Here is a 24,355-nt window from a genome sequence, read left to right as displayed (position 1 = left end):
CCCCCATTTCCATTTTAGCTCAGAAAGGTTACCCGGAGGCGCCTGGGATTGGGACGTGAAGGGTGCTGGAGAGCGTGTGTGTCTCTTTAAATGCTCTTTGTGTCAGCATGATAAGGAATTTGATGGCTTTATCAGAAATACCAAAGCTTTATTTAGCAGGGTGAGGCGAGCGCCACTCGGCTCCACACAATCTGCTGATAAATTGGAAAAGAAAAAAAAAGAGGCGGTGGGGGGAGGAAAGTCTGAACTTTCCCTGGTCACATTTGGGCATGTCCCGGCTCCGGGGGACGGAGCTGGGCACACTCCCTGCCCACCGCAGCCACTGCGGGTGGTGAGGACAGGTGTGCATCACTGTCCGTGCTGCAGACCAAAACTCTTTTGAAGCACAGAACCGACTCAGTTTTATCCCATCTCATCTTTTGGTGTCCCCGCTGCTCATCTAGTCCGTTAAACACTCCCTTCTCTTGTCCTCAGTTTGCTGCATGTCTCACCTTCCCTTTCATTTCTGCCCATGGTACTTGAGCATTTTTGGCCAACATCTGGCATATGATACATGCCTTTGGATATAAAGGCCTTAGTCTTCTTTCTCCATCCCTCAGGCTGTGGATCTCAACACGGGGTTTGGGTTTGGCTGGTCCCTGGGTCTCATCTCCTTTACCTGGAGTTTTCCAAAGGACGCACATTGCCTGGCTCCACCAGACTGAAACGAGCTGGCCCCATGTTCCTGTAGCTCTTTGAGATCCGAGTTGGGAGGATCTAGACACAGACCCAGTATTTCTCCTGATCTGCGTTTATCATTAACACATGACATTGATTATATATTGTTACCATGTTTTGTTGTTCATCGCGTGCCTGCAAGCAGGCCACACACATTGTGACAGTTCTGGTCCCTTCCTGATCTCGTGCCTCCACACCTTTTCTTTCCATCCTTCTGTTCATTCTTAACTCCTCCTCTTTCCTTTTACTCTTTCTTTTGATTTTTTCCTCTCTCCTCTGCTTGCACGCACACACACACTCAAACCCATACAGAGCCCTTTCACAGTTGGATCATCTGTTCTTGGCTCTCGCCCACATCTCTTTTTGATGTGGTTTCTAGAGGGTTTGGGCCAAGTCCCCCATCTCTCTCTCTGTCATCAGGAAGCCTGCTGCAGCCTCTGATTCCAGCCGGATCTCGTTAAGTCTCTCTTAGGAAACCTTGCCACCTACCAGAGTAAGACTGGTGCTGTAAGCCTGGCCGGAAAGGAGAAGGAGGACTCGAGCTGCTCTAAGTTGCAGCCCAACAGTTACTCATGATTTACACTGGTGTCCCTGAGCACAGAGCAGCGGTGGAGCTGCTCCTTTAGAAGATGTGTTTCCCATGGCGGGGTTGCATGGTGCTTCTCCTCCACAAAGCCGGCTGTTGAGGGGCAGCACCCCAAGCTCTAGGCAGGGCTGGGGCTCTCAGCTCTCTTTTTGGGACTTCTCATGAGGATGGAAAGCACATTTGATCTTGTTCTCAGCCTGTGGCTTGCTCAAAGCCCTGTCCAGTGCATTGCTGTCCCTCTAGCTACTGTTCACATTAAGCACCACGTTGGAGAGGACTGTGGTCTCTGAGAAATGCAGCTTTCACTCCTACAGGCAATTCATCCTTCTTCGGAAGGCAGCGTAAAGATGGTGTAATTGTGCATGTGAGAGGGTGAGTAGACAAGTTTAGAAGCAGCTTAACAGCAATTAGGTTTAAGTGACCCCTCTTCTCTGGAAGGTTTCACAGATCCCAGATCACTTTTGGGAAGAGGAGCTTTCCCGAGTGCCCCTTGCCTGATTTCTCTCCGTGCGGCAGCGGCTGCATCGCAGCTGCCTGCACTCAGAAGTGCGTTGGAGTCCCCTGGGGGCTGCTGTTAATAGTTGTGCTTTCAGCACAGAGCGGGTGGGTTGGACAAGAGGACAGAGGCAGGGGACACAGCACCGTGCTTGTGACCTGCCTGCCCAAGCTGCTCTCATGGCTTGACTCAAATCCTGTTAAGGCACCAGCAAAACTTTCACCAGCCTCAGTCCATGAGCCAGTAAAGAGCAAACAGTTGCAGTCAGGTCAGTTTCAGGACCAGGGATGGGTTTAGGAAGGAAGTACCTGAGGGTTCGCTTGAATAAAACGGGGAGGGAAGCACGAGTAGATTGCTTTGGGCATGGGTAATGGGGCATGGAGACCTCGCTGACTCAGCCAGCGCTGCGAACTCTGTCCTGGTCACTCAAGCTGTGGCCGCTTGTCCTCTTGTCTAAAATGAGCCCATCATCTCAGCCTGCTACCCAGCAGGCTCGTGTCCCCTGCCACAAGGCATCTTTCCATGTGGCACTAACCAGCCCTTGCTGGCGGTACCAGCCCAGAGCCGGAGGGACTGTGGGGCCTGGACCCCTTGGCTTCTCTTGCAGCTCCGTGACAAGGTGGGGAGGGTTGGCCCCCATAGCTGCCTGATGTGCACACAGCCCACACGCAAACTTTGTGTTTGCCTCAGTCCTGGACTAAATTTATTCATTTCTAAAAGGAAAATTTGAATAGAACAGGCTAAAAAGCCTTGGGCTTCCCCAGAGTGGGCCTGGGGTGCTGGGACAGCGTAGCTCCTCCCTGAAGCTGGCTAATAGAAATCAGTCCTGATTAGGATTAGTCCAGCCAGCACTGAGCTGGCAGGCTGATAATCTAATAAAAATTCCCAGGATTGGTTTACTCTGGGGAGGATTTGCGCTGGACGCGGGAGGAGCGGGATTAGCCCAGCTGTGTTAGGGAAGGGAGGGTGGGCAGGAGGCTGCCGAGAGGGTGGGGGGAGCGAGACAGACAGCAAGAGTAAGTGGAAGTGACAGGGTCAGACCGGGCCTTTGTCCTACAGCCTGATTAGAGAGTCTGCCCCCAGTTTCTTACACTTTGGGATGTTGTCGGACAAACTGGAGCTTAAATCTGTCAGAGCGCAGTAGAGATTGGAGTTGACGTCCCGGGAACATATTCCTTGCTGTGCAGAAATCCAGCCCTGCTGGGAAAATGTAAAATGCCCATCCCAGCCCCCTCGGAGCTGGAGGAGATGTGAGCTCAACTTCTGCCTTGGGCGATGATGGGTGGTTGAGGCTGAGCAGCAGAGAGGCTGGTCCTGAAGCAGGTGTCTGCCATGGGAGGTCCGTGTCCAGGGCCAGACTGGTCTCTTCAGCTTCGTACCCTGATGCAGAGGAAGGTCTGGAAGCCAGATTGTTGCTCTCCAGCTGAAATCACCGGGCATGGTGGGAAAGGCACCCACCATGTGTGAGTGAGAACTCAGTAGGAGATCCCCGTTTCTCCAGGGAATCTCAGGGTGGGCAGAAAAGCTCCTTTGTAGGCAGCACGAAGGGCTGAGGCTGCAGGGAGTGACTCCTCAGACTGGAGGTGCCAAGGGCTTCTTTGGCCAATGTTACTGAGAAAGACCCTTAGGAGGGGAGGCAGAGCAGGAAGGTTTTTGCAGGCAGTGTTAGCCAGACCCCAGCTGTGCAGGCACTGAGGAGCAGCAGTTCTGTTCCTTGCCTGACAAGTGCATCACAAAATCCCAGACTCTTTAAATGCATCTTATCCCTCTGGGGACGCTGCAGAGAGACCCTTCAGAGCAGTGAGTGGGGAGTCCTGCCTGGAGCAGAAGAACCAGGACAGCCGCTCCAGATGTTCATGGACACACAGCAGCAGCTGTATAGGATGCAAACCCCCTCGTGGAGTCTGAGCTCCGCAGAGAAATGCCCACACAGCTCCAGAGCTTGCAGGTTGTGTGAGGGTGTTTTTCCCCTTTAACAGCTGCAGCTACTGGAGCATTTCCCAGCTGAGTGCATCTGTCTGTGGACCAGCATCCTCAGAGCTCTGGGGTCTGGCATTTCTTTGGGAAGCACCCCCTAACCATCAACCCCCACCCCAAAAAGACAGAAAGAAAAACCCTCTAAGATGAAACCAAGATAACTAAATAACGAGAGCACTGTCCTCTCCAGGCTCGGGTAGCTGCATATATGATTGTCAACTTGATGAAATCCCCCCGGATGTAATGAGCTGATTTTCTGCTGTTAATATTGCATCTGCTGATGAAGGATTCGTTAGGATAATGGAACGAAGCTAAAATATAAATGACTCGCTGTCAAGAAGCAGCTTTTGCTTGTGTTCTCCTGACAGTTCCTCGGCCGCGGCGCGGGAGTTTTCTGTGCTCCGCACACGTTTGCGAGGTGCGTGCGGTTATTTGGCCCTGCGTGTGCGGGGACACACGTGTCGGAGTGTGTTCCCTGCCAGCCGATGGCCCTGTGGCCTGGAAGCCCGCGACACGTGCCCGTGCAACCTTCCACCGGTGCTTCTGGCTGCGGCTCGTGGGGACCGATGGGTGCTGCCGGAGCAGCGCTCAGAAAGCTGCTCCTTTGCTCTGAGGCTGCCGGGGAAGGTTCGCTGCTAGAAAAGTGTTTGTGTTTTTACTCCAGGTCTGGTTTTTCTATCGGGCATATTCCTTTCTTCATTCTGTTTTGTTGCCAAAGTTGCTGGGTTTTCTTTTCAAACAAGAGAAATCACTTGAAGCACGTTAGAAAGCGAAACCGATCTTTGCTCGCGAAGCTTGTTGAAATACGGAGTATTATTTCCATTGAAAAATGCAAACAAGATTTTGATAGAAGTCGTCTTATTATTACTGAGTAGTAATCTTACATCTGTGCTTAAAATCGCAAGGTTCCGCTGTCTCTTTTGAGAGATGGGGGGTTTTCCTTGCGAAAAGTGAAATGGAACCGGCTCCGTCATTGAGAGGATTTCAACTTCAATACCATTTCACACACGTGTCCCCCACATCAGTTTGCTCAGCCCGTGTGCGCACATCTGAGCGTGTTAAACCTTCATTATCAGATGTGCAGGGAGGAAAAACTAAGAATATGTTTACAAGTATCTTTGGTATCTAAGACTTTCTGTACATATCGTAACAGCATTAACCAAAATATTGCGTTACCAACTCCTCATTTTACCCTGTGCCTAAGGACATTTGCTGTTTTCACTTAAAATCCGTGTTTCTGGACACAGGGGACTGAATGAGAATATCAGCTTTCATTATTTGTTTGGTTTTTTTAGGTTTTAATCACATTTCTTGCTCTTCTGATTACCGAGGAGGGAAAAAAAAAGAATGAAAACATGGACTGTAATGGCTCAAAAATGAAATTAAAAAAGGCCTTGCTTTCTATTATTATTTTTCAAATCACATTTTTCAGCCAGCGATGTCGGGGACCGGAGCGGTGGTTTTTTTGTTAACGAACCGGAGCTGGCTCTGTGCTGTTTCTCCAGGGTGTGAGGCAGGGCCGTCCCAGCCTCTCCAACCCGCACAGCTTCGGGTGTTCAGACTCCTCTCCCCGTCCAGCAAAGCTCCGCCTGGCCCGGCTCTGTTTTTGGGGAGTCCCTCTCACTGCTTGGACTCCTCTTCTAGTGAGGAACGTGGGGGGTTTAATTGAATCATTCTTTACAAAAGACCGTGAATATAAATGATGGGGGAGGGAGAAGACACATGAATATGATGCTAGAAATTTTGCATTGAAATGTATTTGATGGAAAACAGCCTTGTGACGAAGTGAAATTTAGCATGCGCGCCTGTGTGCGTGTATATATAAGCTTATACGTATCACTTTTTCAGCCGTTTTTGTGGAAACGTTTCTTTGCTCTTCCTCACGATAAACAGTGAAGTTTTCAGCTTAAAAACTGCTTTCCCCAAAGTATTTGGCAGGAAGGTCCGTGTCGGGACTCTGGTGTGCCAGGACACTTGCCAGGGGATCCGAGCTACTCCCAGTGGGAAGATGGTACAGAAAAGCTGGGAAGTCTTTTATCTCCAGTGCTTTCTGTTGCACAAGCTTTAAAGTCCTGGACTCACAGAGGAAGAAGCTGGTGAACAATTTGCAGTTTCTTTGCTGCCTCTTGGCGATAGTAATGTAGCCAGTCGCAGGCAACCGAAAGTCATAAGCTGGGCTCCAAAAATGTGAGATCATCTTAGAGGTTTGGAGATGGAGTAAGTAGATGCCGAAGGGTATGACATTCTTGGACGTGCTTTCTGAATCCTTCAGCCTTTCTGGGCTTTTCTCTGCAGAATTAGCCTTGGCACGGGAGAGGAGATGGGCAGGGAGGTCTGACCAGCATCCTTCCCTCTTGGCATCTCTGAGGCTTTTTTATACCAGTTGCTTAAAGGCAAAGAGCCAGATCCCAAGCCAGCATAAACCAGCACAGCTCCGTCGGTGTCAGCGGGGCCTCTGTGATTCACACCCACTCGGTCTCTCCTCCCGGCGTCGGGGAAACTCTTTTGAGGAATTCGCTTGTGAATTCAAGCGCTGCTTGGCTGGGACAGCGTGTCCGTGAGACGGGAGGGACTCCTTGGCCCGGGGGCTCCTGGCCTTGGGCAGGCTGGACCTACAGCAACCAGCCTGGGGGAAATCGCAGACCCCTCTCCCCAAACCCTCCACTTTGGCTTTTCCTCTGTCTCCATACCTGTCCAGGTACCCCAGGGCCCAGCGAGCCCCGTCACCTCTTCCCACGTACCAGGTCTCTTGCACCATCACTTGGAGCGTATATGTGTGTTTCTATGTGTCACACTTTTTCTTTTCCTGGGGTCCCCTGCTTCATCATTATCTTAATCACCGTTGTGTTAAGTTTCATGCTTCCTTTGACCTTTATTTTCGGCCTGGTTATGCTGTTTATCTGCCTCTGACACTTGTCCCCTGGTGCTATTGCCAGGGAAACCCAGCACAGAGGCCTTTCCCTTTTCTCCCACCCCCTTGTCCCTTTCTGTTTATTTTTTTTCTTTCCTCCTTTTTTTTTTTTCTTTTTTTTTTTTTTGTCTTTTAACATGGTTTTCCTAAAAAGTTTTTTAATCAATCAAATTTGAGGCAGAAAATAGGCTTGGTCACGCCTGGTCCTTGGGTCGTGTGACACTCACTCAGGGTCCTGACAGCTCCTCAAAAGGGGCACCCGGGACGAGGAGGGGGGGCCAGCAGCGCGTTTCCCCAGGAAAGGACCTGTTTCCATGGCACTGCCCCCACTTCTCCGCCATCCGCCAGCCCGACGTGGGCCCGAGGCTCTTCAAAAGGGGCGTTGGGAAGCGTGCGTGTGTGCGGGTCCGGGGAACAAAACGCAGGCGCGGGGGCGGCGGGGGTGCGCTGCCTGCGCTGACAGCTGCCGGGGTTCTCTGCCACCGGGGCTCGTCGGGAGCCAGCGGGAGCGACAGCGATTGAGCCAGGGCCCCCGCCAAATCCGCATAATCAGGGGCTTTTCATAAATGCCCCATTTTTCATCCCTATCTAAGGCATTTGCTCCGAGAGAGACAGTAGCCCTGACGCGGAGGCACGGCGCTCCCGAGTCCTGGTGCGCACCCTCTTCGCTTGCTCTGCTTCCCTTGCACCCTCCTCTTCCTCTGCCCTTTGCCAGTGCTGAGCTGCAGCTCATCAGCTTGTGCCCCTCTGGTTCTGGGCCGGTGAGGGAGCGCGGAGCCAGGCTCAGGGCTGTGTCCATGCTGCTGGCTCCCGCCATGGCAGGACCTGGTTGCTACACACGCCTCTCCATCCTTGGCACTGTCCATTTTCCCTCTGGTCCGCCTGTTTCCCTCACCTCTGCCCCTCGCCACCCTGCCCTGGGAGACCATTTGTCCTAACGCTGCCTTCACCCAGGGCTCTGTGCTGGGGATGCTGAAGCTTTTTTCCCACCCTGCCCCTCTCTCGAGCTCTTTGCTTTCACTCTGCTCCCTCCTGTCCTTCTTTTCCCCGTTTTCCCCGTGCCCTTTCCAGTTCTCCATTTGTGCAGGGTCTTTTCCTCTCTCTCTTTTTTATAATTAATGATTAGTTTTAATTGGTTTGCTTAGGCAGCCTGACAGCAAATTAGCAGGAGCCAGCCCAGGGCTGCCAAATGCCAAGTTTGGGGACTGCTGTGCTTTACAGATGTCGGGGTGGGAGGTGAGGTGAGCTCCTCGGGATCTTCCCTTGGCACCCCCGTCCCGCTGTGCCGCGAGGTGGGGGTCCGGGGCCTTTCCTGCCCCTGGGTATTGTCAGTACTTGGAAGCTGGGGCCAGCCGTGAACTGGGACCAGCAGGGCTACTGGCTGCTGTCCGTCTGTCCCACGCCTGGCTCCAGGGGTGGCCGACGGGCACTGAACTGCAGGGTTACCTCCAAGGTCCCCCTGTCCCTTTTCTACTGCCCAGCACTGCTTCTCCTCTGCATTTTTGCATCACCTTTGTGGAGCTGGACTGGGCTCTGCTCAACAGGTTTGAGTGGAGGGGAAAGGGTGAGCGGCAGGGCAGGGTTTCCCTGGGGAGCGCGGTGCCGGGGAGTCCTTGGGAGCGATGAAACAGGCGGCTCTACCCAGTGGTAAAAGGCAGGTAATGGGGAAGGGGGGCTTTGCTCTTTTCTTCCTTCACAGTGATTTCCCTTTGCTTTGCTTTTCTTTTCTTTGCCTTTTTTATAGCTCCCATTTTTCTTTTTTATGAGAGAGAAACTGCAGGGTTCTCCCAGGGCTGGGAAGAGCGCTTGGTCCCAGGCTGCTCCCAGCCAGATGGAGGGGAAGAGAAGGGGGGCAGTGAGCCCGTAATCCTGGGGGGAGAGTTCTGCTGGTTAGAGTGTTGGCGATGGAGTCTGGGGCGGTTCAGCGTGTTGGTTTAGGGAGAAGGGGCAGACCATGACCTATTTGGGATGCTTGTTACCCTCATTTTCAGAACAAAACTTTGCTGAGAGCATTGACAGCCGCGTAGCCGTAACAATTGGGGATGTGGCTCGTTTGTATTGCGCTACTGGTATTGCCTTGTAATGGCAGCCAAGAGAGGGGGAAACGGGAGATAACAGGAGATCCCCCTCCTTCAGCCCATGCGTGCAGGGACCGGGATCGCAGAGGAAAGGGCTGGGGTTTGTGTCTGCCCTTTGTTCTGAAACATCTACTCAGCAGATGACAAAGTGGAACTGCATGTACAGAGCAACCAGGGTATTCCAGCCCTTCTGCAGAACCCAGAAGGCTGGTGACGGTAGCGGGTGTTTCTTGTCCTCAGCAGTCCTGGACCTTCTCAGTTGTCCTTGCTTCAGGTGTTAATGGGTGCTTCTGTCCTTTCTGGACGCCAGTGCAACCCCCCAGCTGAGTGCTGATATCTACATCTGCCTTTTGATGGGACTCAGAGCACATGTGAAACTGAAATCAGAGGGATCTGGTGTCTTCCTGGGATTTCTGTCATGCAGGAGCAGCCTTTTCATCAGTCAGAAAGGTCCCCGCTGTATTCCAGATTCGTGGAAGATGGAAGCCGGCACAAACGCATCTGCCAGCAGATCCGTGTGTTGTTCGGCTGCGAGTGTGCCGGCAAACACCACGCTGTGATACCTCGCGGCAGCCCGGCCCCTTCCCCAAATGCCCGTACGTTTAGAGCTCACTCAGGTGAAAATATTGATAACGCACGTAGAGACTGCTGCTGCGCAGGCGTCCCCTGAGGCCTGGGGGTTTGGTCACAGTGCTCGCTCCTCTGCCCTGTTCAGGACATGCACACAGCTCAAGTGTCACTCCCCAGTCCTGATGTGACCCTCAAAAGGGAGTCCCTCATGTGGCTTTGCCAGTGTTTTGAACCTAAGTTGAGGTTTTGGGCCACTGCAGAGCAAGGCTAGGGATGAGTCCTCCTTTCCTGGGGAGGGAGGCAGAGGAATGAGGGAGAAGTGTGGAAAAATAGCTGGTAGAAAAGGCATGGAGACCTCCCAGCTCATTGCACTTCTGTGTGATCTTGGCTTATGCCCACAGCTGCTGTCCATCCAGCAGCAGAAAGTGCAGTTTGAACTACTGCAAAGCTTCCACGTTCTGCTCGCTTGGGAAATCCTCTTTTCACACACATGCTTCCTCTGAGGAGGTGTTTGAAGACCCTTTGCACTTTCTTGTAGGCTCTTTACATTTCACTGCGCTTCAGTGAGCCAGAAGGGGCTCAAGGAATTGACCATACACTGAACATCCTTGTGCCAACGAGACTGGGACAGATCCAGCTGAGCCTGGTTGTGACCCAGGCGGTGTCACCTGTTTGCCAGTCCCACGGTGACCAGCGCTGAGGAAGAAATCGTGCTCAGACTTTTTGTGACGTGTCACCCTGTGCCCAAACCCTGTGCCACAGCTCTTGCCAGTGAGGCACTTGTGGCATTCAGCAAAGAGTTCGGGGACTGGCAGCGCTGGTGGCTTTATTCCCACCCATAGGAACAAGCTCAGCACCTGGGGCACATGTTTTTGTGGCTTAATGAGTCTATTGCTGATACCAGACTGATCGGGAACAGTGTACAAAGTTAGAGGAAGGCACAACCCCTTCCCCAGGAGAACCGCCATCCCGCTCCCTGCTGTCAGAGCTGTCCCTTCACTTCTCCTTTTAGCAACGTGGGTGCCAGTATTTGACGTCTCTCTTTGCAGTGTAGGGGACTCTGTCATAATTGTGTAGTTCCTGACAGTTGAATAGCAGCTGAGGATCACCAGCTGTTTCACCGTGGAGCTACAGGAGGGAAACTGAGGCACAGAGCTGAAGGCACCTAAAGACGCCCTTAGTTCCCAGAGTGATTATCCTACCTGGGGTCCTACACATCCAACACAACCCATCATTGCGAATGAAACGGAGGGGAGCGGAAAGCAGTGATGCCTCCCGCCCTGTGTTGGTTTGGCTTGCCACCCTTCCTCTCCCCTTCCTCTCCCCTTCCTCGCCAGCGTCCCTCGCCACCAGCACGTGCCCTCGGTCCTGGAGCCGGCTCCTTTAAGGCAGGAGCGCCGGGGGATTGTGTGCGGTGCCAGCCTTGGCTGCCAGCGCCTCTCCCGCTTCCCCCTCGGAAAGTTTCCTGCCCAATTGTTATGTGCGATCCGATCTGAAAGTTGCTCTCTAAGCTTCTTGTCACATTTTGACTTAATGAAGTGCAACTGGAGTGGGAATTGGGGTTCATCACGCCAGTCTCACTGCGCTCCCTTGTTGTCAGAAAACAGGGGCGGTTGGGGACCGTAATGCAACGCTGCAAGTCGTTATCATTCCGGTCAGTCTGTTTAACACAAAATTAAACAAAGAACTAATTAGTGCCTCATGAATTAATAAATGCGCAGTTGCCGGGTAGGAAGGGGAGGAAGGAAAAAAGGTTGTTGAAGGAAAGATACTGAAAAAGTCGAATTAGGATGTTGTGTCAAGGGGAAAAAAAAAAGTCTGAGTCCACTTTGGCGAAGAGTTTGGATCCATTGGTTTCCTTGGAAGAAGCTCCCCTCCTCCTCCCACGTCCTGCTTGTCTGCTCTAGAGCAGATGTACGGGCAGGCACGGGCAAGAGGGAGGTCTGGATTTCTTCACCATGTTCCCTAGAAGCTGGAGCTGGGATCCACAGGCCAGTAGCCAGGTATAAATATTTATCCAAAGAGCTTTATGCCCAGATGTGGGAGCCGAGAGGTACGGGGTGGAAGCCCTTCCTTGGAAAGGAGGGAGGCTTCCAAGATGGTCAAGGCAAGCAAGTCTCCTCAGTTTGTCCAAACACTTTGGAGCTTTGTACTTTCTGGTGAGGGGCGTTGTGTCGTGGTTGGGACCTATCCCCAAAAGGTTCGTGTCCCCTTAACCCAGGGGAAGAAACCCAGCCTGGTGTCTTAAAGCAGAGAAGGAGGCTGGAGCAAGAAAGGTGGAGGCAGGAGGAGGACGAGGTTGGCAGTGGCGTAAGCAGGAAGAGGAGCAGGGTGAGGTGGCACCCATGGCTTCAGAGCTGGCAACATCGCTCATTTTTCTGGTGAAGCCAAGATCATCCCAGCAACAGCGTGTAATCTCAGATTACCCATGTCCCAGCAGCGCTCCCCTGCCCCTGCTCCTCGCTCTGTCCGTGCTGGCCGGCCCTGCTCCCCGCACGGTGCCGCCAGCAAACGGGCTCCGCTCTGGCGCATTGTCAGGCAGGGAAGCAGGCAGAGCTGGGGGAGGGAAGAGTCCATCCTTAAGAGGACATGTCAAGTACAATTAGCGTTATCTGTCTAAATATGTACTGGGAACACAGAATACAAGAGGAGGCCTGGCTGGCTTTAATGGAGACATATGCAAGGTCATATTGCCTCATACAATCCCCCAATCTGATTTGGGGATTACACATTCTAAGTAAATTGGCGTTATTCCTCTTGCATCATTGATAAGCTGCGGCCGAAAGGAGTAAAAAAAAAAAAGGGGGGGGGAGAGAAAAAACCACAAACAAACAAAAAAAACAATTAAAAACTCAAACCCAAGAACTGACCGTGCACAGGGGTGAGGGAGTGAAGCCAGGAAGGCAGAGAGAGTTACAGGCAGAGAGCTCAGGAAAGAGGGAGAGAACAAAAGGGAGGGAGAGAAAAAAAGAGCGTGACAGAATGGCAGAGAAAGCGATGGAAAGAGCAAGGAAGAAAGGGAGAACAAAGGGAAGAAGAAGGTGAGAGAGCCAGAAGGACAGAGGGTGCCAGGGCAGGAGAAGGACCTCAGGTGGGGGAGCTGCTCCTTCAGCCGCGTCCTCAGCCTTGGGAACAGCAGGATTTGAGTGGGAGAGCAAGGAGCCAGGCTGGTTCTGCATCCTCCTCACCCCAGGGGCTCCCTGTGCTCCATGTCCGTCCGTCCATCTGGGATATCTCACCAGCTCCTTCCCGCTCTGGGTCCCAGCCAACTCCGGGCATCTATCTTTGGCTCAGTGCACGGGCAGTGCCGGAGTGTGAGTGATGGGAGGAGGCCCAAAAACACAGGGGTGAGCCGCAGAACAGACCCGCAGAGCCAAGTCCACTCAGTTTTGCTCGCCGAGGGGGCCAACGCGAGGTCCCTACCAGGGGCTGAGTTGCGGCACACGCTGCTGTGCCCTGGAGAGGGAGACACGCTCTGCGCCGGTGCTTGGCGCAGGCGATGGGGCTCCCGGATTCAACCCCCAACTCACTGCGTGACCGGTTTCTCACATCACTGCCACGGCTCGGGCGGTTGTGATAGCTGTTTTGTCACAGTTGCAAAACAGAGGCTGCAGGAATGGGCCAAGCACCCTCGCCACGGTGCACGAAGCCACCCGGTGTTCCCTGCCACCTCCCGGCTGCGGGAGAGGGAAGTCCCTGGCTGGCTGTGGATTCGTCCTCCCCCCGCGCGCTCTCCTCCCTCCCGCCTGTGCAGGATAACCCCCTCCGGAAGTCTCACGGCACGGCTTTTATGCTCTGTCACATTTTTGGAACATATGGTTTTAAATAATTCAATTTACTTTTCATGTGTTTTGCTGTGACTTTTTTCCCCTGCCCCCTTTCTCTTTCCTTCTTGCTCTCTGCACAGATGCACAGATGAGTGGATAAGGGGGTTTGGTGCCTTGGGACCTCGTCCTGCACCCCGTTGTCTTGTGCCCCATTGGTGTGCAAGGGAGGCCTCAGCATTAGCACACTGGTGAACCTCTGGGAAAGAGAGGACAACAGAGGAAATGGGGACATTGGAATGATTTGCTGTGGAGCAGAAGGCGCCCTTAGATGTGTAGGCAAAGCCGGGTGCAGACCAGCATGAGGTCTGTGTGCGGTAGCTGGGGAGCAGGCTTTGGGCCAGCAATAGCTGCTCTTGCCATGCTAAATTATTCCCAGCCCTCGTTGGGAGTCTCGTGCGCAGTGAAGGGCAGGAGTGCTGTGTGTCCCGTGGTGTGCGTGGCACCACATGGTGCAGCCAGGAGCGGGACAGCATTTGTTCCCGTGCAAAGTCTGAATGTCCCATGTCAGCCCCGTCACCCATTCTCACCCAGCTTTTGTGAGCATTTGTGCCTTGGATCTTGCCCTGCATATTAACTGGATCCTTTCTCTTCCCTCCCCAGGATGAAGTGAATTTAGAACTAAAAACGAGGCAAGAAACCAGGCCTTGAAATCTCCGAAAGGTAGGAGAGACTTCAGACTGCAATGGGTATGTCACTACGCCCTCCTGGGTTCTCTTTTCCTCTGTGTGTCTCTCACAGCCTGCTCGCTGTGGCCATGTCTGCACTAGAACTTCTGGGATTGGACCATTGTTAGTTATAGAGATGAAAACAGAAGAAGATCTAATGCAGACATGGCCTCTGCGTGTCCTAATCCTGTCTTTGTCTTTGTACACCAGTTGTTCTGGGCACCTGCTTTTGTCACTGTGGGTTTTGTTCAATATCTTCTCTACTGCCTCTGTCCTAAAGATAAAAAAGTGTGCAAGGGCTTTGATGAGGAAGGTACCACTTTATCTTCGTCCATGTGGGCTGGTGGGAGATGGATAAAGTCCTTTCACTGAATAGGATGCAGTCTCCATCTACTGTGAAGTTTTGCTGAGCTCAGTTCACATAATTTAAGATAGTCATGTGCATGCTCTCCTCCTCCTCCTCCGGCACATTGTTATCCATTCAGACTGCAGCACCATGCTGGTAGGATGGAAGCAGCTCCGTGTCTCCAGCAGGATCCTGACTTTTCTGGGTTTTCCCTTTAACTAGACCCTTATGGTCTGTGTTACTCCAAAAAAACCTAAAAAACTGAAAATTTTGTGGTTTCCTAGAGCTGCCTGATCACTTAGTCCATGCCTGATAAGAGTTAGAGGCCTGGAGCCCAAGGAAATGAAAAGCGATCGCTTCTCTTAGAAGCCTTATCTCCATGTGCTGGGTCAGAGTCCCTGTGCCAGCTCAGGTGATGATCACCGAGAAGTCCCTGCCACGCTGAGGCAGTTCCTGCCATCCTCGCCTCTTCCTCATGGCCTCAGGGGACCACGGGGCTCCCTTGTGTGTCACCCATGGAGTTCCCACTCTGTTCCCTGCGTCTCTGTGCGGTGCCACCGGGTCGGGGAGCTCATCGTGCAAGTCCGAGCGGTATCAGAGGGGCCCCAAGCCGGGCTGGGCAGTGTCAGAGGTGACCGGTGGAAGGCCAGTGTTATGTAAATACCGCTGCTGTAACATGGCAGGCCTGAATGGCCCTGTGCGTCCATCCATCATTGCTGGGGAACAGAAGCCTCCCTGGGAGCACGGGGGGCCGGCAGCGCGGGGCACGCAGACACAGGCAGCATGTGCCCTACTCATAAACTGTTTGTTTTCTTTTTGTCTCTCTCGTTTCGGGGCACCCCGCCGTGAGCAACTCTCTGTTTTGTCCATGCAACCTCTCCCCCAACCTTCCCCCCACCACTTCAGCCCTTCCTTTTCCTCCCTCCTTCCCCTCGCCCTGAAAAAAATGTTGGGGGGAGAGAAAAAAAAAAAGTCCCCAGTTCACATTGCGGCTTCTTTCTCTGACTTCAAAGGCTCCCCATCATTGTTTGGGATCGGCAGGCAGTGGCCCTGAAAACGTGATCACAGCCGGGCACAGTGTAGGTCAGCACCGAGCGCCATGCTCCGAGCGCTGAAAGGAACAGGCAGATTCTTCCCTTTTCATGCTCCACAACCCTGGTTACAGCGCTCTGCCTCGCCCGCGTGCTCCTCGCTGCGTGGCTATTCTTGCTCTTTTCTCCTCCTTTTTCTCCCGCCCTCCCTCTCCCTCTCTGTCTCCCAGGTCCTTCATTTCTGTGTCCGTTTGCTCTCGTCCTGTCCTCCTCTGTGCCCAGCATCACCCACTTTTCACACTTTGTTCTCTTTCTTCTTGCCATTACTTTTCTTCCTCGCTCTCTCCTGCCTGGTACGGCACTGGTGCCTCTTCTCTGTCTCTCCTCTCTTTGGTGCTCTGTTACATGAACCACTGTGTTCTTTCTCCCTTTTCTCTCTCCTACGGATCAGGCTGAGGCTGATTTCCTCCTGCTCACCGTTCCTGTTCAGTAGCAGCCTTCCTCTGACATTTGCCCGCGTTTCTGTCTTCCCCTGTGATATCTCACTCACTGTGCCCTAAATTGCAGAGGTTCTGTAATCTCTGGATTAGCCCCAGACAGCCTGTTCTCCCTGCAAGGTGCAAGCCGGCTGCTTTCATGTGCAACGGGCTCACTCCCCCGGAGCTGAGCGCAGCCGGCCGTGGGGAGGCAGCGCACAGCGCCTGCCAACAGCATCGCCTTCCAAACTTGCTCTCTGGTTTCGCTGGTTAGAACCTGCAAGGAGCCCGACCAGCAGGATTAGTGGTGAGGATGAATTTGTGAAGCCAGGCGCTGACTTCACGTGTCACAGGGAAACAGAGAAAATATCTGAGTGTTGTAGATCTCATGTGGAACGTGGCACCGAGGGTTTCGTTTTGCTTGCAGACCAGCACAGAGTCTGCTCCCCTCAGCACCCAGCTGGTGCAGCCGCCCCGTCCTCCACCCCCAGAGCGGAGATCACGGTGCTTGTGCCTCTGGTGATTTGTGAGGTTGTTTTAATGCCGAGGAGCCCACCAGGACTTGTCTCTTGCTAAATAGGCATATTAAGGGACATTGCGGCAGGGGTTATAGAGTAATAATTTGTCCTAATGAGCTGGTGTCACGTTCTCCTAGGCCGAGCTGTGCGCGAGCAGGAGCCGCGGTGGAAGGGGCTGCACTCGCTGACCTGTCAGCCCAGGTTAATGAAGTGCTGTGCGGCTTGCGGGGTCAGAGAGCGGGAGCTCAGCCAGCCGCTGCGGCTCAGGGGGCCGGAGGGGAGGACGGGGCTGTCCCCTGAGCGGAATGCCCCGGGGAGAGGCTGGTGAGCTGCGGGACAGGCCGCAGGACGCAGGTTGTGACGCGGGGGACTCTGCTGTGCTGGCAGGCTGAGTGCCACTGCATCCCCATCAAACTGGCGCTGCAGACAGAGGTGCCTGCTGGGGTTTGGCTGGGGTTTGGTTTGTATGGTGACTCTAAACACAGGCAGTTGCTTCCATCCCTGCTGGGTAGCTGGGCAGCAAAGGCACGGGGAGAGTTCTGCCAGTCACCCCAGTGAAGGGCATTTGTTCTGGGCAGGAGAAGCCGAGAAGGGGGAGTAGTGGCCCTCCTGCTGCCTTGGGGACCCATGGCACTGTCCTTGTGGGGCCATCATGGGACCATCCTGTCCATGCTGGGGCTGGACAGTGCCCCTGGCCACACCAGCACCCTGTGGTCTACAACACAAGCCCTCTTTGCCACCTTCCTCCTCCTCCCACTCGTCTTTCTTTGCTCCTTCCCCCTCCGCTTCTCTTTGCTTTTCTCCATCTCCATCTCTCTCTCCCTTTCATCCACTCGGAAGGCTTTACTCTACTTCCTTGTCACCCTAATTGATTGCATTAACCTTTCAGCGTATTGGATTTCCCCAGCACCGTGCAGAGAGCACTGTGCAATATGCTTATAATCTGGGCTGTAATGGACAGGGAGCAGTCAGCGAGCCCCTGCTCCAACAGGTCCTGCTGACAACTCCGTCTCGGGGAGGGGGAGCGGGAACGCGCCGGTGGGACCTGCGTGGCACAGCTGTCCTCAGCGAGCAGGGTGACACTGTCAGCTGGAGAGAACAGGGCCCTTTGAAAAGGATCCAGCTTGGGAAGCAGGGGAGAGATGTCGTGTTTGACCCCATTCCTGAAATTTTAACTTGTGTCTGAGCCCCCCTCTCCTCTGCCTGCTCTGTGTACAGTTTTGTTCCATCTGTTCAATGCTAAATTACTGTACGCTTTACATTCAGGCACTTGTTGCTAGTGGCAGGGTGAGAAGACAATATCATGGAATCTGCATGTTTCCACATCATGCTTGGCTTTGCTTTTTCCTTTCATTTTGGTGAATAAGGATGTGAGGGAGGTTGGACACTCTTCCTGGGGTTTCAAAGACAAAAGCACAGGAATATCATGCTCATGAGGAAGAGACAGCACCAGGGTGCAGAGAGATCAGGAGACAGAAGCCCTGAATTATATCCTTCCACTCCCTGGTACCTCATTTCCCCCGCTCGGATGGCGGAGCTGTGATTTCAGCGCCCTGTGATGTGCTGCAGAGCCCACAGGAGGCTTCTGATTGCTTCTTAGGTCTTTAACTCGAGAGTTACATCGTCTTTTTAAAAGCAGAGCTGCTCCTGCTACTTTAGAAGGTGCCCAGCTCTGCCCTGGGCATGTTTAGAAACTTTGCAAGTTCCTGGGCACACCAGGAGGAGGGGACAGGGCTGTACCTTGAAGGGTAAAGGTAAATCCCCAGTCTCTTTGTTTTTCCAGGAAGAAAGGAGAAATGCCATGAATCAGAGAGAGGAAAAAACTATTCCAGGTGATCATTCCGAAAAGTGGGAGGCTCCTTACAAGCCAGGAGGTAGTTGGTGGGAAGGACTTTATTTTAGGTTAAATAGAGAAGGAATAGGAGCAGGAAGCAAAGGATGAGAAATTTAAAACAAGCAAGAGAGAAAGAGAGCGAGCGAGAGCAGCACCTCCTAAATGGAAGAGTAAACAGGCACTCCGAGGCATTAACTTAATTGATTGTTCTGCAACAGGCTGAACGCTGTGTTATTCTGTCGCCGTGGCAACAACCCAAAAAAATTGTCAGCCTGTTTGGATGAAGTGAAGCGAAACATTCTCTAATTTGCGGTGATCCGGGTGTTTGTTTTCCTTCCGAAGAGGCGGGGGCTCTATTGATCTATTGTTTGCACAGAGCTCTTTTTTTAATGGCGATCCGGGGGATCGGGAGGCTGGGGTGTGCACCCCGGGCAGGTGAGGCCAAGGGGGGGTCTCTGCCGTGGTTCCCCACATCTGCCTTTGCAGGGTGGCTGTGCAAATCCACCTGAAACTCCAGCGGTAGGAATTGTCCCAAGGAGGCTTTAGGACAGGGGAAAGTGTTTGGCCGTGATGAGCTTGTGCCAGAGCTGCTGCTTCGGTCCCTCCTGCTCTCGTCCCCGTGGGTTCTTGCCGTCTCTGGTGGTAGGTGGGACAGCTACAGCTGCCTCAGGGACAAGAGCAGCTCTGTCCCCCCAAGCTCCCTTCCCAGGCCCATGCTATTCCATTCCATGTGTGCAGACCTGTGCCCACCCTATGCTTGTGGGGACGGATAGTTGCACAGTCAGTGGAGGAGTCACGTTTGAGTTTTATCCCAGGACCACAGCAGTGGTAAGATAACAAAGCACCACTTTGAGCTCTGCATTACAGCAGCACATGGATGAAATTCCTGGGCCAAAGGATGGGGGGTTTTGTCCCCTGGGATAGGGGGCAAAGCTGCTGCAAGGGGCCATGCAGGATGGGAGGTGGGGATGGCCACGGTGGGATGGGTGGGAAGGATGGAATTGCTCCAAGAGGTGCCCCAAGTTGTGCAGTGGCTTGTGCACCTCGTCAGCTGTGTCTGGCCGTGCACAGCCCTGGGGACCAGGAGGCAGGTCCTGGAGATGCCGCTGGCCCCAGCACACGCTTGGTTTCCGAGTGAAATGTCGCTGCAGCACTGGCTGCAGCTGAGAAATGTTCAGTCAGAATGGGAAAGCCCAAGAGAGCAGGGAGCAAACACACGTGGCCAGGGGTGAGCTGTAAGGCCTTGGGCCAAAAACATGATGCCAAGAGACGGGCGCTGTGGCAGTGGAGGGGAAAGCTGGCAAAAAGGTGCCTTACAGGTCTGCAGTGGGGGAATGGGCAGAGGTGGCTCCGAGCCAGCAGGAGGGTAAGTGGCAGAGGTGGCTCTGGGCCAGTGAAGGAAAGAGAAAGGGTTTCCTCGTGACAGAGGTTTGGTAAGAGGGACAGGCTGCCGACCTTCCTTGTGCATGGCCCTGCGTGGAGGTTTCACCCTCTTGTTTGGGGTTTTCTGCACTCCAACGGCCTTGGGGAGCCCCATGTTTCCCATCTGGGCAGATCGTCCTCGTTACTCCTTGGCAGTGTCCCAGCCCACACACAGCTCAGTCCAGCAGCTGCACAGGGACTGTCTAGCTGATCCTTCAGATTTCGGGGAGAGCCATAGGATACGTTAGTGTCAAGCGCTGGAGAGTGTTGGTTTGTGGGGTGTGCAGGGGCAAAAAACCACGTCTCTGCGCTCTCGCTGCCTCCCTCCCCACTCCCTTCTCCGTTGAACTGGTTTTGCTTTATCACCCTCTTTCTGTCTCCTTCTCCTCTATTTCACTCTCCTCATCTGTTTTTTAACTCTTCTGCTCTGTTGCTTTTTCTCAGTGTAGATGTGGGTGGGGATGAGGCTGTCGCTGGCGGATGAGCCGTGTCCCCAAGCACCGTGTCCTGCTCGGGGACCCGTCCCCCGTGCTCCCGGTGGGTTTGCGTGGGTGGGGGCACCGTGGGCAGGTGAGAGGAGCTCTGCGTGTCTCCTGGGAGAAAGCTGAGCTGCCAGTGAAAGTTTGGTGGTTATTGGCGTCAGGAGAAGCTAAATAACCCTGTAACTGGTATGAAGGTGAATTCACGGTCTAGTGAGCACTGAAAATACGAGAGGACTCTGAGACAGGCAAAGTGCGGAGAGGGGAATACGGCTCGCCCCTGGCTCAGGGCAGCGCCGTGTCTGCAGAGCAGTGCAGGGATGTGTGCTGGTGCCATCGCCTTCTGGGGGGCCGGCCGGGGCCAGGCCGGTGCTCAGTGCTGCAAGTTTGGTGACAAATGAGGCATGCACACATTGACACGGCAAGAACGCCCGCAGAGAAAGGCTGCGTGCCTCTGGCTGTGGGCAGCCGCGCCATGTCTGACTGCACAGCCCTGTACACACGGGTGGCCGCCTGCCCGCACGGTGCCACGGAGCTGAGCACATACATGTGCATATACATGTACGCATACGTGTGCACATACACGTGCGCCAACATGCAGACAGCCGTACCCACACGGGATCTCGCGGGTTCACATCTCTACACATCCTCATGTGTGTAGATGCACCCAGAGCTATGTGAACATAGGGGTGCAGGCGCACACACGCTACAAATACAGTCCTGTGCCGTCTGCATCGGCCCGCAGTCAAGTCCGATTCCTCTCTGGTGTAAGTACGATCTAGTCAGGCAGCACACGCAGATTTATCCCAGCATATCTTGAACGTCTGTGCAGTTACCTGCTGCGAGCGGGAGAAGAGTTGCAGGAAATCTCTTCTCCTTCCAGCTGGGAGAGGCTGATGCCTTGGAGTACCAGGAGATGCGCAGAGAGGAAACCCCCTTCAGCTTTTCACCTGGAGCTGGTAATCTCCTTGTGCCGAATCCCGGGAACAGGGGAATTGCATTTGAAGCTCAGCCAGTGGTGATTTAGTGTTAGACGTTCGCAGAAGAGACTTTGATTAATTCGTAGTAAAATCAGGGAACACTTGGGTGCCAGCACCACATTCCAGGGTGAGCCGGCGACCGAGGTGCGCGCTGGGCGGGCTGCCAGGTGCCTGAGCAATCCCCGCGGAGGTGGCAGCGCCATCCAACCCGCAGCCTCTCCCTGCTTGGGCTTCTTAATTATTAATTTATTTTTCTCCCTTCCTTGGCAAAAAAATAGTATTTGGTAACGACCTCAAATTGCAAAATGCTGATGATTTGGAGAATGTGTCACAGAAGCTCCAGGGTGATAAAGGGGAGACGAATCCCAGCCAACAATCCGGCTCAGCCAGTTTGCCTATTTATTAAAGAAAAAGCCCAGATCATTAACTTTTTTGTTGTTGTTCTGTTTGTGGGCAACTCCCTGCTGGCAACTTTCGGGCGCCCAGTAAATTAAACCGAGTATCGGCCTGGTTCGGGGCAGCCTGAGCAGCTACTTAAAGCTGTGAAATGTGTTAGAAACTGGCTTCGTTTATGTTAGCGCATGAATAAACCCTTTAGGGTACCAAGCAGAAGTGCTCTCTGGCATAAAAGTGGTGCCGGAAAATCCTCACTCGCTGCCTTGTGGAGGGTCAGGTATTGTAAGTGTTGAGCGGAGCTTCACTTCTCCTCCCGCCGCTCGTTCACGCAGTTAATTGCCCCTCGACAGGTTGCTGTGCCGTGTTGGTCCCCGGAGAAGCGGGGCTGGAAGAGAGCATCTGTAGGCACAGGCGTTTTTTGGTTCCCCGTTTGCCTGCTTGGTTTGGTTGTTGAATAAAGAACAGTTTAGGGATGGGCTTGACTGCCTAGTGCCTCTGTGAACTCAGAGCGTTCCCTGCGCTATCAGGGAAGGGTGATCGCGTCCCCCTCCTCTGGAGCATCCCACGTGCTCGCTGAAGTAGCGCTTCAAGCTAAATCAGTTTGCTGAGGGCTCCAGCTTCCCTTAATTCAGCGTCAGGACCGGGCTTGCATGGCTATTATTCAAGAAGCTTTATCAGAAGCACAAAGCTAGCATCTGCCCTCCTGCTTCCCTCTGGGCATCACCGGCTCTCCTGCCCTGCGTTTGGCACAGCGAGACTCGAGGGACGGCCTCGCAGAGCCCGTTTGCAGGCAAAACTCGTTCCAGCTCCTCGAGAGTGACACTGGCTCCGGGAGCGCGGTGGCTTCCCAGCGGAGCGGCGCGGAGGGGCCGAGGACCCGCTGGGACCGGGGAGCTCGAGCGGGAAACGGGAGCAAAAATACTGCGGACAGCACGAGCCTCTCCTCTTTCCTCTTTCAACCCGAGCTGTAATTAGGGCTGGACTTTAGGTTTTAATCTTCAGCTGATGTCCAATCTCTTTCCCTCAGAGGCAGCCACCTTCTTCCCTAGGCCTGGCTCGTGTCCCTCACAAGGATCTCTCCGGTGCAGCCTGCCCAGGCCCATGCTCACGTGGGAGCTGATGGGAGGAGAAGGGTATTTTTCAAGGTTTCTGCTAGGTTTTTTTCTTCTGAAACACAAGGATGTGCAATTTTTTTAGTTTCAATTTAGCATTGGAGAATTTTATAATTTAGTAATTAAAATCTCTGATAGGCTTTAGAAATTGCAGCTAATTGAATTTAATGGGAAGATGATTTTCAATTTTATTTGATTACCCGGACCCCTGGCATTGGTATTTATGGGAAAAAAATGGGAAATGTGCTGTGTGGGCTAAGATGGCATAATTGAATTAGGGCTAATCGGATTTCTTCGTCATGAATTTCACTATAATTTTCCTATAATTTTCCATTAGATATCTAGTTTACAAATATTCACAAAGAAATGAAGCTCTTTCGGAATGGAGATTGCTGGCTAACAGGATTACGGGGACGATAGCTCGGCACTGCCAGCCCGGGCTCCTTCAGTAATGCAATCGCTGCGTCTGCCTCACACTTACCGCCCGCCGCTGCTCCCCGCACCCTCCGGCCCGCGGCCAGGGCTCCTCGGGCTCTGCCGCCTGTCCGCAGCGGTGTCCCTGTGCCGCTGCGTGCACGCGTGGCCTCGTGCACGGACACACACGTCCCCACCGGTGCCCATGCACACGGGCGTGCTCAGAGTCACCGGGGCCACGCGCCGGCGATGCTCGGCAGCCTCGTCGCACAAGCAGGGCCATCCTGCAGACACACGCGTGCTGCATCACGGGCATCTGTGCACACACTTGGTGCTGTGTCTCACACACGAGGGGACGCTTTGCCGTCCCTCCCTGTTGCTGTGGTGGGGATGCTGCTGTCACGTCCCAGCGGAGGGGTTGCAGTGAGTCCCCACTGCGTGCAGCCTGGAGTCTCCTTTCTCTGCTCTTGCTGCCCATTCCTTAGCTCCTCCATCATCTTCCCTCACTTCTCTGCTGTCACTTCTAACAAACGAGCGTCCATCCTGCCTGTTCCGTTGAGGACAGTCCCCCACGTGCCTCTGTACCCACCCCAGTGCCCTGCACAGAAGCAGGGCTGACACAGCCCCCACCTGCGATGGGGCAGGTAGAGCAGAGTAGGTGATGTGCCCGGCTCCCTCTGCCTTCCCTCCTTTCTGCCTCTCGCTCCAGCCCAAGCCAGATCAGATTCAGAATGAATTTATGGAGACCATCCCTACCCCTCAGCATCAGAGTCCTGTAAAATCCAGCCTGTCTCTCTGCCTGTCCCATCTCTGTTGCTTGCTGACCATATTTTGAAAGCCTTTCCCCATCTGCTCGTACCTCCAGAGGCCACCCCAGTGCCTGGTGAGCCCAGCTGGGGCTTGGGGACTTCATGGGGGCAGCTCTGGGCTGGCTCAGGGGGGCATTTGCTGGTCTTGCAGGCAGAGCTCCTGCTCTTGAGTCCCGGATGCCTTCCCCGTTGGACATGGTGCCTGGGTAGGACTATCCCCTTGCGTCCTCACCCTAAAATCCCCAGGCTGCACTTTTAATCACTGTAGTAAATTGTAACTAATTGTTAGCACATTCAAACCCCTGCCACTCCTTCCCCCTAAGTCTTGTGGGCCCCTGTGGAGCATGAGGACGCGCAGTGTGTGTTCAATGCCGTGTGGCCCGCTCCTGGTACGGTCATTCCTTCAGGGCAGTGGTCAAGAGATGAGCAGCATTTGGCTTCCAGTGGATGCTGGAAGCTGTGGAGTGTCTGGAAGAGCAGCAGCCACATGGTGGGGAGCTGGTGTCAAACTGTTGGAGTGACACCAAGGGATGGTAAATGGCAGAAGTGATCCCGGCAGAGCCCCACCCGGCACACTGAGAGTCAGCACAGCCGCTTTGGCAATGTTTTCTGGGTGCCATGTGCCAATAATGTGATTGAAACTGAATTGAGAAGGAAGGAGCGAAAGAGAAGGAAAGGGAAAGAAAGCACGGATTGTCTGCTCCTGCCGCC

At 53.7% G+C, this 24,355-nt stretch overlaps 1 protein-coding gene across 6 annotated transcripts in view; it reads left to right on the top strand.

Annotated features, from left to right (window-relative positions):
- The window catches only part of CASZ1 (castor zinc finger 1), a 216,972-nt gene that overhangs the window by 103,094 nt on the left and 89,523 nt on the right, over nucleotides 1-24,355 (top strand). For 4 of the 6 annotated variants that reach the window (XM_071798597.1, XM_065854928.2, XM_071798595.1 and 1 more), the window contains exon 3: nucleotides 13,763-13,848. Coding sequence is in view for 1 of the 6 variants with exons in the window: in XM_065854928.2 (XP_065711000.2) it covers nucleotides 13,845-13,848 (4 nt within the window). In the remaining 5 variants the exon portion in view is untranslated. The remainder of the gene's footprint in view (nucleotides 1-13,762; nucleotides 13,849-24,355) is intronic. The other 2 variants (XM_065854932.2, XM_071798596.1) reach the window with 1 other exon arrangement.

This window comes from Patagioenas fasciata, chromosome 23 (assembly GCF_037038585.1).
Source record: "Patagioenas fasciata isolate bPatFas1 chromosome 23, bPatFas1.hap1, whole genome shotgun sequence".
In the NCBI taxonomy this organism is placed as follows: domain Eukaryota; kingdom Metazoa; phylum Chordata; class Aves; order Columbiformes; family Columbidae; genus Patagioenas; species Patagioenas fasciata.
Note: the sequence above shows the minus strand (reverse complement) of the source record. Positions and strands in the feature narration are given on the sequence as shown.